At 31.2% G+C, this 11,458-nt stretch overlaps 1 protein-coding gene across 1 annotated transcript; it reads left to right on the top strand.

Annotated features, from left to right (window-relative positions):
- Positions 1–154: 154 nt before the first annotated feature.
- LOC111713852 (coiled-coil domain-containing protein 93) lies at positions 155–7,579 on the top strand. Its single transcript, XM_023488815.1, has 10 exons — positions 155–368; positions 427–487; positions 2,712–2,796; positions 3,272–3,318; positions 4,033–4,150; positions 4,255–4,335; positions 5,110–5,200; positions 6,181–6,266; positions 7,027–7,089; positions 7,467–7,579. Exons 1-10 carry the CDS (start codon positions 362–364, stop codon positions 7,482–7,484), a joined length of 657 nt encoding a protein of 218 aa, XP_023344583.1. The 5' UTR covers positions 155–361; the 3' UTR covers positions 7,485–7,579.
- The last annotated feature ends 3,879 nt before the right edge of the window (positions 7,580–11,458 follow it).

Genomic DNA, 11,458 nt, shown 5'->3' on the forward strand with positions numbered 1-11,458 from the left:
CACTGATCTTGCGGAGACATTATAGACTCATCTTTACAGTCTTTTACCCTTTTCATAAAATAAACTCTAGCAGACATAATAATATTATGGCTTATGAAATTAGGTATTACAATGCTAATTCATAACAAAGACGATATCGAATTCGTCACTGAATTCCCATGTTTTTTGGGACACCCTGTAGGTATTAGAAAATGTGTGGCTAGAACTCATTTCCTTTCCTTCAAGAAATGCAAGGTTGAACAAATTTGAAATCTAAAAATTTATGATTTTTTTTTCGTCCCAAAATGACCTCAAATGATTCTTTTCGTCTAAAAATGACATAAAATCAATACCTTGGGAAAGTGCTGCAAAAGAAAACAAAATGATTGGTAGGTTTAATAGTGTTTTAAAACTTTGATCTTTTAAAAATGTGTTTTATTTATTTAGAAAAGCTGAAAAAAATGGTGGACTTAAAGGAGAAAATAAGGAGTGCTGAAACAAAGTTTAGGTGTGTAGAGTGTAGACTGTATAGCTCAATTTTAACAAATAATAATTTAAAAACACTATCAATAATCTTGAATTCGTTTTTATCGTCAACAAATATACCCCCCCCCCTTAACCCCTCCTCCACTCCCTGTCCTCCTAATATTCTTCTAAATCATTCTTTAGAAGTTTTTTGATTTATATTAGAGCCATTCTATTAAGAGTCATAAAAGTGAAAAAAAGACTACCAAATCACCTTTTCTATATTCGTGCAATATTATTCTTGTGCATTGTTTTAAGGACAACCTGTACAGTGTACATGTACAAATATTTAAATCTTCCGGAAAATTTGCTATTTTATTTTTTGATTAGAGTTTCAGAGATGCAGATTGAAAAAGAGAAACTGAAAAATAATCTTGTTCGGGTTGAAGCTCGTGTTAAAGGTATTTTTTTAGAAATTTTAATATATTATTTTCCAAGGCTTTTAAATTCAGGAGAAAAAATACTTTTACAGATTAATTTTTAAACCTAACTGGCCAACAATATGTGATGTCCCAAAAAAAGGTTTAGTCCGATTGGTTCAGCCGTTTTATGGTTTATCGGGTCCAGTGAATGAAGGATACGGTTTTTTAACGTACCTAAACTGATCTGTAATTAGATATGTAATGACATTATATGTAATTAGATTTGTATGGAATTAGATCTTCTGTATAATAAAGCTCTTCTCTCATATTTATATAGATATATATGTGTATGTTAGCTATAGCTGGCCAAACAGTTGGATTAAAATGGCTGATTTTTTTTTGAGGGAACACATGGGTACCTTGGGGGTAACATAGGCTAAACAAATTTGATTTTTTTTTATTCATGGTTAACGCCGGGCTTTTCATCCAGTTGTATAATAGGAATGAGATATTAAAAATCTTCGTTAGTCACGGTCCATAAATTTAATTCACTTTAAACATCCTACTCTCTAAATTTCAAGTTTTTCCACATTACGATAAAAATATTTGCTTTTAGAGAAAGAGGAGAAACTGAAAATAAACACCGACATAATCAGGAACCTATTTTATGTCCATTAGTTTTGTTGTCTTAAAACAGAGTGGTTTAACCAGAATTCGAACCGGCCCGACCCCTTGTACCGGTCATTGTGACGCGCGGCATGTACCGACTAAGTTGCCCGGTTTCAACTTTAATGGCGCTGCCAGACCTATTGCAGTACCCTGTCTATGATAGGCCTATTTAACATACTCAATACAATTCATACAATTATTTCTGCCAGAGCCAAAATTTTGCAAAATGTAAAAAAGTAAAAATTCGGAGAGAATTAAATTTGAAATATTTAATAAACATTTTTGAGAAGCATCTTATAAACCAGATAACCTTGGATGATTAAGAAGGATGCCTTTCGTACACAAGAGTCTAAAACATTATTGTTATAAATCAATACATTTGTTATCGGTCTGTTACAAGAAAGTTTTCTAAGTGTATTTAGAATTCAAAACCGAAGGAACTGAGTTCTTGGACCAAACTCTTGTTTTTAAATCTAGCTATATCTTTGCAACCCGGTGTTGTAGACTTTTCATATTTCAAACTATGCATTCTGTTAGATCCATAGAGAATAGAATATATAGAGAGGAATTTACTCGAAAAAAGTGTAAAACGGCCATTTTGTTGTACTGTTTCCATACTGCAGGTGTACTTCACATATTTATGCTATATAACTTCAGTTTCCTCTGAAATATCAGAATAATTTATCCTCCCCTCAACCCCCTTTTTTCTAAATCTTTTTGTTAAAAATAAATAGCTTTAAAGAAAAGATTTTTGTGACACTAAAATATCCAGTGGTCTTGTGACCGAAACTGAAAACCTACGAATTTCGGATGTCAAAATCAATCCTTGATCTTAATTCGCTTTTTGTTATTCAGAAGATTATTTTCAAGATTAATTTAATGATTTAATCTTAGGTTCATATAAAAAGTGTATATATCTCAACCAATCGAGTGGGATTTGGAGAAACCACAACAGCCAATCACAAAATCCAGGAAATTTTAATTTTTTTTTTTTGCGCCATAATGATTGAACTCTCATTTGTCAAACAAAGGACGGATATCCAAAAAGAGAGAAAAGAGCGAATTAAGGAGGAAATTAAATTGGATATTTAGATTAATTGCAGTCCGGATTGAAGGTCCAATTATTAAGTTTTCAGCTCAGCTCTTGTTAAACTCACTAGCTATACTCTAATCCAGAGAGAAGTGTAAAGACGACCTTCAATTGATGCGGGAAAGAAATGAGGCAGTTAGAACTGAGATGAGATCTCTCGATGGTGTACAGGTTTGTGTAAAGTTCCAATTGTGCCCATTTTCAGTTTTTATTCTTCTAGATTTCTCCAATTTTCATGACTTCATTTTTTTCTGCATATTTATTTGTGTCATTTTTTTAATTTTTCTTACTTCAAAATCGTTGAAAAAAATCGTCCTGTTAAAATCGTTTCTGAACTTTATAGAAAGTTGCGAAAGCAAGCTAATTATGATTATTGCGATTTCTCTGTAATTGAACAATATTTGGGTCTATAATTGGATAAGATTGTTAGATGTCTCATTATGATAGGTCTCAGCTAAAAAATGTCAAAAACACAATGAAAATAGCAGCTTAAATTAAATGCAATTTCTTTTTTCATTGAGGGACCTATCCCAGAGTAAGAAGTCCATATCTTTTTCCTGATTAACTAGATTCATCTCGGTCATCATATGGAAGTCCCCAAGACTCTGATTGATTGATTGATTCTTATATCATGGTTTGTCTCTAGGGAACAGGAGAAAAGGATGGGGATCTGAGGAAAATTGAAAACCTCAAGTAAGGATCAATTACAAATTGCAAATTACAAATTACATGTTCCACGGAACATGTTTTTTGGGACACCCTGTATAATGTATAGTTATCTATAATTTTTCTTGAATGCTCTTTAGGCTAGTTCATGTTTTTACGATTGCAAGCTACATATTCAAAACATTGCTCCAAAAGTAAAAATTATTCCTTTTTTCGTTTTTTTCTTTTTTACGAGAATGCAAAAAACGTTATATTCTATTTTCGGGGTTATCTTTAAAATTTTGAATTTTCAGAAGGCTTTTCAAAATATTTACTTACAAAACAAGCATCTTTCAAAGTGAAATGATATCAAACTTTTAGAGAAAATGGCAAAGTATTTATTAGAACAGATTGTACGCCTTTACGTGGTCCTCCTTCTGTGTATCTTAAACATTGATGGAGATTTAAACGCTTTAACAAATTCATTTAATAAATTACGTCTAGACTAAATTCTAAAAATCTTTCAATTTTGATGGTGTAAATAGTACGCCATATTCTGGAAATCTCGTTGTTAAAAGTTTTGATAAAAGTTGAGTTTGCGAAATAATGCAGAGTGAAACAGCGACGATAAAGAAGGCTTCAATTAATATCCATGTATAATGAAACACCCTTTACCCTAAATGTTAAAATTTTTCTCATCTCTATAGCAATGCGAAAACGCGAAAAATATGTTAAACGAAATAAACAATGGAATTAATTTAGAGAAGTTTACTCGAAGCTATCTCAGGAGAATTTCAAACTAGAGAGATTGATTGATAGTTCTCCATCTAAACCAGAACTTTCACAATATCAGAAGCGGTTTATAGAACTTAATAATCAGGTCAGAAAACTTTAATTTTTAATCATTAAATCACATCAGTGAAATACATTTGCTCTCCCCTTCATATCTTTATAATTTCAAAACAAACCGTTAATTTACCGTAGATATCAACAAAGCACGCAGAAACCCAGAATTTCTACGATATGTTCAACAATCTTACTTTACAGAAGTTCTTTATAGAGAAGGTAAATATTATAATTAAAGTGAATGTTACCGTAAAATGAAAAGGGATTACAATTTTAAACTCTGATTGAAATTTGAATTGCAATTAGAACTATTTTTAGTTTGATATATTTTTGTGCTTAATCCGCTCTTTACGGAGAGCCATCTTCTTCTTTCTTAAGGTCCGGGGGGGTGACTAGTTTTTACGTCACAAATCTCCTATTAAAATGCATTTGTCGTGTGTTTCATGGTTGAATGGACAAAAAGAATATATTCTGTAGAATATTTTATCATGATAATCTTTTCATTTACAAACATTGTATCAGTTGTAGATTGCATTGATTTATAATGATTTTAATTTATATTTACTTTTCCCGTTCATCTATTTATCCTTGAATAGATCCTGTAAATCCGCAATATATTTAGAATGTCGTCTTTGTTAAGCGTCCATTTGTTGATGTTAATTTCTTTATATTCCATTACCAATTCACGTAAGAATTTATAAAATGTCGTCTTCTGGACCTTCTGATAATGGAATGTTGGAGATATTTTATTTTTTGATTGAATAAGTAAATGGAGCTCTTTAAACTGTTCACGCATATGGTTATTTATTTAATTTTACAATTTCAGAGATTTAGGTATAATAGTTTGAACCCCATTGAAAAATTATCAAGACGACATTTTATACATTCTTTTGATGTTTCCGAAGTTCTGGGTTAAACTATAATAAAAAATGGGATGGGAAAAATTGTGCGTGAAACGGGGATTACAAACTAAACAAATGATTTATTTTTTAGGAGATTAAACTGCTGACTTCGATCCAGGATAACCTGAGTGAATGCAGTGGAACACAATCCACTAAATATGCGTTTATCAGATCTATTGAAGGTACAGAGTGGATCCATTACACATTGGAGTTCAAATCTAAAATTTCAGATTTGGCAGCAATTTTTTCTTAATTTTCAGAAAAAAAGTTCGAAAGTTATTCTTTTTCTTTTCAACTTCAAGTAAGTTCCTCTAGCCAATTTTTCAAAGTTCAAACATCAACATTTGAAAATGCTTTGCACTTTTCAACCCTTCTAAACTATAATACGGTGGTAGGCGAAAATATCAATATAATAAAGACGACTTTCTATTAAAGTTTTAATTGTTGAAAAGTTTTTTTGATTTACAAGTTTACAAGTAATTAAAGAGAAGCCTATTTAATTGACAGCTTCTCTTTGTTTCCATTTATTTGTGTTTCTATGCTGTTTAAAAGCATGAGATAAATTAGAATTAAAATTGTATTGGTATAATCGCCTACCACCGTATAAAAATTTTCCAATCTGAAAGTTGCTATTTTGGTTGCCATATATCGTAAATAAATGACTTTAATGCATGACAAATTAATACTAGAAGCTTTGATGTCGATCACAAGGTTGAGTTTTCTCTTGTTGTCATGAAACAAGTATTTGAGTGGTTACCGTGATGATATAAAGGGACTGTAAGCGTAATGTCCTGTTACCTTTTATGCAAAGATTGCAGTGCCCGACTTTCAATGGTACCCTTGAAACTTTTGCTGATCAAATAGATATCATTCATTGTTTTTGTTTTTTTTAGTTGTTAATTTTCATTTGCGGTTTCTCTGCGAAAGTGACTTGCGTATACCTTGTTTATAAGAAGCAAAAAAGAAACTCACAGAAATAAAACCTTTCCGACGATTTCTTCTACATTTTTGAATAGATTAAGGTTTCAAGGATACCGTTGTAAATTGGGTATTGTTAACTTTGCATATTTCTCTACATTTTTTTTTTGATAAATTTATGAAATGTAGAAAGAATGAATAAATTGGTTTTTTTGTTGTCAATTTATGTAATTATTATTTAAAGAGTTGGTGAGCGGAGTAAAGGAAGCTAAGAAAAAGGCTGAAGAAAAGTTGGAAGACCAGATGAAAATAACAGCTGTTGCAAGAAAGGTTTGATACTAACTTGAAAATATTGATTTTCGAAATATTTTGTATTTTTCAAGAGAAAAAATTAAACTGTTGATTTTAAAGTGTAAAACTTATGGCAAGAGATTATGCATTGTTCTTAGAGGGACTAAAAACTTGGCAAGCCCAACTTACAACGGTACTTTGTCAGATCAAGAAAGATTAAAATGTTTTTTTTTCTTTGTGAAAATCTTCAACTGATTACTACTTCAAGAAAAATCTTCAACATAATTTTTCAGATATAAAAGGTACAGTTGTTAATCGAGCACGTTCCTCATTAAATGGAGGGCCATTAAGACAGTCCCTTTTAGCTATACATTTTGAAAACGCATCATTAACCTTGCTACAGGGTGTCCCAATAAACATGGGAATTAAGAGACGACTTGAATATCGTCTTTGATTTCCAATAATTAAATGGCATAAAGTGCAACAAAAAAGATTGAACGTCTAATGAAATTTCCAAAATGTGGTCTACCTTCTTTATATCTTTAAAATGGATGGAGATATTAAACATTTAAACCGTTTTATTGATTTTTAATTATCTTGAATATGGACAAACTTCCTAATATCTCCATCAATTTTGAAGTTGAAAAAATGGAAGACCACATTTTGGAAATGTTTGAATGTTTTAACTGTGATTCTACAAAATCATATTTACGAAATAAAATCCCGCTTCGAACAAAGACGATATAGAAGTCGTCATTGAATTCCCATGTTTATAGGGACACCCTGTATAATGGTTCAGGAGGGAGAGAGGTTGCGTGAAGAACGTGAAGAATACTATTCCCTACTTCATGAAATACAACAGGAAAATATGCTTTTTTATTTTTCAACTAATCATCTTTTACAAAAACTGTTTAAAACTTTCCTTAAAATGCATTTGAAAAAGTCTGAAGTTTTTCAAAACTTCCTGTTTACGGTATAATTTTATTTTATTTTATGTTTGAAGAATCCAAGATGTTAAAGTAGGTTGACGACTGAATTTCAAATAAATGCAAAGATCAAAGACGACTTTCAAATCGTCTTGCTACATGTCATGTTTCCTGGGACACAATTGTATGATCAAATAGTTCGCAATTTATAATTATTTATTCAGCTCCTGCTTCAAAATTTAACAAAAACCTAGAAAAATTTTATTATTTTTTAAAATTTGTGTTTTTTTATCTGAAATAAAGTATGTTTTAGGAATTGAAGAAAGAATAGTGGACAACTTAAATAAACTTGTTAAAGAGTTCTTAAACCTTATTTACTAAAATCAATTAGATTTGATTAATTTATTAATCATAAACAGACTGGAGGTGGAAGGGGGGGGGCGTATGTGCCCCACCCTCATTAATTTTGTTTGATTTAAAGAATTTATTTAACGGTATGATTTTTTCAATGAGCTGCTTTTTAAATGTTGAACATTGAACATTGAACATTGAACATTGAACATTGAACATTGAATTGAACATTGAACATTGAACATTGAACATTGAACATTGAACATTGAACATTGAACATTGAACATTGAACATTGAACATTGAACATTGAACATTGAACATTGAACATTGAACATTGAACATTGAACATTGAACATTGAACATTGAACATTGACCATTGAACATTGAACATTGAAAAATAAACAATGAACATTGAACATTGAACATTGAACATTGAACATTGAACATTGAACATTGAACATTGAACATTGAAGAACATTAAAGAACATTGAACATTAATGAACATTGAACATTGAACATTAATGAACATTAATGAATATTAATGAACATTGAACAATGTACATTGAACATTGAACATAAATGAACATTTAACATTGTACAGTGTAATCGGAATTCCGTTGCGTGGAATTGCCCGCAACTGTACGAAATTGCGCGCAACTGTTCTTGAATTGCGCGAAATTGTGCGGAATTGCGTGGAGTTTACACTTTACAGGGCTGGCAATTGCGTGCAAGTAAAATCCACTTGCATTGGAAACCCAAATTGCAACAATTCATACCTTTTCTCTGAGGCCTTTTATAGAAAGATTCAGGCCCACTTTTAGCCTTTAATGCTGGGTTAAGTCAATTCCACCAATAATATTTTGACTTGACAAGAATAAAATGAATTAAAGATCTATTACTGTGGCAGGCTCAGAATAAATGTCGTCTTACTTGTAATTTGTATTCTCAATTATATATCGAACCAGAAACAAAATTTTCACACATTTTCGTAAAATAGATGTCGTAAAAATTATCGTGATTAACGAAATAAAGAATCAAGTTTGAAGATGGACATTTGTGTCTCTCAAAGAAACAACTATTTGTTAATTTAACATGAACCCCGTGTTAGAAAGTAAATTTTTAAAAAATTTCTAAAATGTAAAATTTGTTGTCTCCCAAATGTGTATTAAAAAATACAGGCCAAAGAGCAATTTAACTCAGTTTGACAACAAATGTTGCGCCGGCTTACATTTACTCTCGCTCGCCGACAGAATTTAAAGAATTTATTTAATCAAACCATTGGAATTAACTATTATTCTTGTTATCAACACGGATCAATTTTATTTGGGGATCTGAGGTCGCTTTTGGCTTCCATTTATCCAGAAAAAGAGGTGTGAACGTCAAATGTCAAAATGTAGGACAGTGACCTATAGCCGCTTCAAAATATATTGATCCATGTAGTAAATACAGGGTGTCCCCATAAACTTAAAAATTAAAAGACGACTTTCCAATAATTGATAAATGACAAAGATTGTCTCAAAAAAAGTTTAAAGTTGTATAAGCTTTCTGAAAAATGGTCTCCCTTTTTTGTATCTTAAAATTTGACATTAAACATTTTAACAATTTTGTTGTTATTTAATAAATTAGAAAAAAGACAAATATATAAATATCACCGTCAATTTTCAAGGTGCAACAATGGTAGACCACAATTTGGAAATACCAAGACCAGTAGTTTTCGGTGTTAAATGTTTAACTGGGATACCTTACCTTGAGGCTGCAGATAACATTTCTGCCCCATATCTGTCAATACTCAACTTGTCTGTCTGTCTGTTTTTTGTGACCAATAAATGTCAAAACGGCTGAATCGGTCGGGCCAAATTTTTTTTGGTGTCGACATTATCCTAGAAAAGGTTTATGTCATAGGTAAACATAAAAAATGTTGCCCGAAAGAAATATAAACAGAAAAATACGCAAAATATTTATTTTCAAAGTGCAATGGCAGCGTGAAGAGCAACGGTTAGTAGATAAAATTGTTATTAGAACAGGGGCGTGAAGCTATGTAAAAGTTAACAAAATCAGGATAATTAATGATCAACTATAATCATAATTGTGAATTAGACTCAGAAATCTTTAATATATTAGCATGTCAAAACCTCCCAACATGAACATTATTTATTGACATGTATGGAAGTTGAATATTGCAGAGGAATGGCATGCAGTTTCAAATGTTTCTAAAAGTCTAATAAAGACTGTCAAGTAAGGTTACTTCATACTTACTTCATATTTACCAGAAATATTCCGATACCAGGGTTGTACTGCACAATCAAGGTTGTTTACTCTCGAAGCGCTACAATGTACGGAAAATATCATCTCCACAGATAGATAGATAAAAACCTAATATGACGTCACTTCCATAATCAGTGACGTCATATTAGGTTTTTATCGGTCTATCTATCTTAGAAGACGACATTTTTCGTACATTTGATCGCATTAAGAGTAACCCAGCTCATTTGGGCACAATGGTTTTCATTGTTGTTTTGATCATTGAGTCATAGTAGCACACGCCGTACATACTGGGTTACCCACAAAGGATGAGACTTCAGAGACGACTGTAAAGAATTTATTCAATCAATTTTCTAAAATTCAAGGTTTCCTACAGCTGTAAACTAGTTCTTTTCTTTGCCAAACCTTTAGTATATCATATAACAACTTTATTATAAGGCAAAAGCCCATGTTCAATCCTTAGAACTTTTGGTCGTCATTGAGGGCTCATCCTTTGTGGGTAACCCTGTATATGAATATGGGAATTTGTTCAGAAAATGTTTTCACCACCACCTGATTGGGCAAGGTTCGCACACACACCATAACTTGATATAGATGTCTCATGGACCCACATACTTCATAAAACCTAACCAATTTGTATTTCACCCTGTTCTTTATCTCAATTTTGACAGGGTTGCAAGATATCTTATTAAACATAATGACCTCCGATACCTAGAGATGGGTATCGTTTTGGTGAACAAACGAAAAATGAACGATGGACAAACGATATTGATCGTTTAGAGAAATAAAAAACTAGGGTTTTTAAAACGAAAAACAACGATTTAAAATTACACAAACAATTTATAGTTTGTGTTTTTACTGAACAAACAAATTTTCCGTAAAATTTAGAAAAAATCTTGCGTATTATTTTTAACTGAACAAGCAATTTTATTGAACAAACTTTTAAAAAACAAAAGGATTTTTAAAGAATGATTTTGCTGAACGATCATGCAGTGGAAAACAAACGAAATAGATGGACAATGTTCAATAATTCTGGGAACAAATGAAATCCTTTTTTAACCGATAAAAAAAAGAATAAAAAGGGTTGTTTACGATGAACAATTGAAAAAAAAACTACCGTGCTCATCTTTACAGAAAACTATGTAATATAATATCGATGCTATCCCATTTAAACTACTCCCGTTTGAACTATATTGTTCGTTTAAACTATTCCCGTTTGAACTATTTTTCATTTAAACTACTCCCGTTTGAACTATTGTTCATTTAAACTACTCCCGTTTGAACTAATGTTCGTTTGAACTATTGCACGTGGTACCACGTGCAGTAGTTCAAATGAACAATAGTTCAAACGAGTAAATATATTGCTCATTTGAACTATTTTTCATTTCATTTGAATCATTTGAACTATTAATATTATAAATGATAAGAAACTAGTTTAAACGAACATTAAAATAGTTCAAACGGACATAAAAATAGTTCAAATGGACGTAAAAATAGTTCAAATGAACAACTAAATAGTTCTAATGAACAAAAAAATAGTTCAAATGGAGATAAAAATAGTTCAAATGGACATAAAAATAGTTCAAATGTAAATAAAAATTATTCAAATGCAGGGCAAAATAATAGTTCAAATGGAAAAAAATGGCGCTCGGCCCAAACCATGGCCGCAGCGCTCGGCCCATAAATGAGCT

This window comes from Eurytemora carolleeae, unplaced genomic scaffold (assembly GCF_000591075.1).
Source record: "Eurytemora carolleeae unplaced genomic scaffold, Eaff_2.0 scaffold1468, whole genome shotgun sequence".
NCBI classification, from domain to species: Eukaryota; Metazoa; Arthropoda; class Copepoda; order Calanoida; family Temoridae; genus Eurytemora; species Eurytemora carolleeae.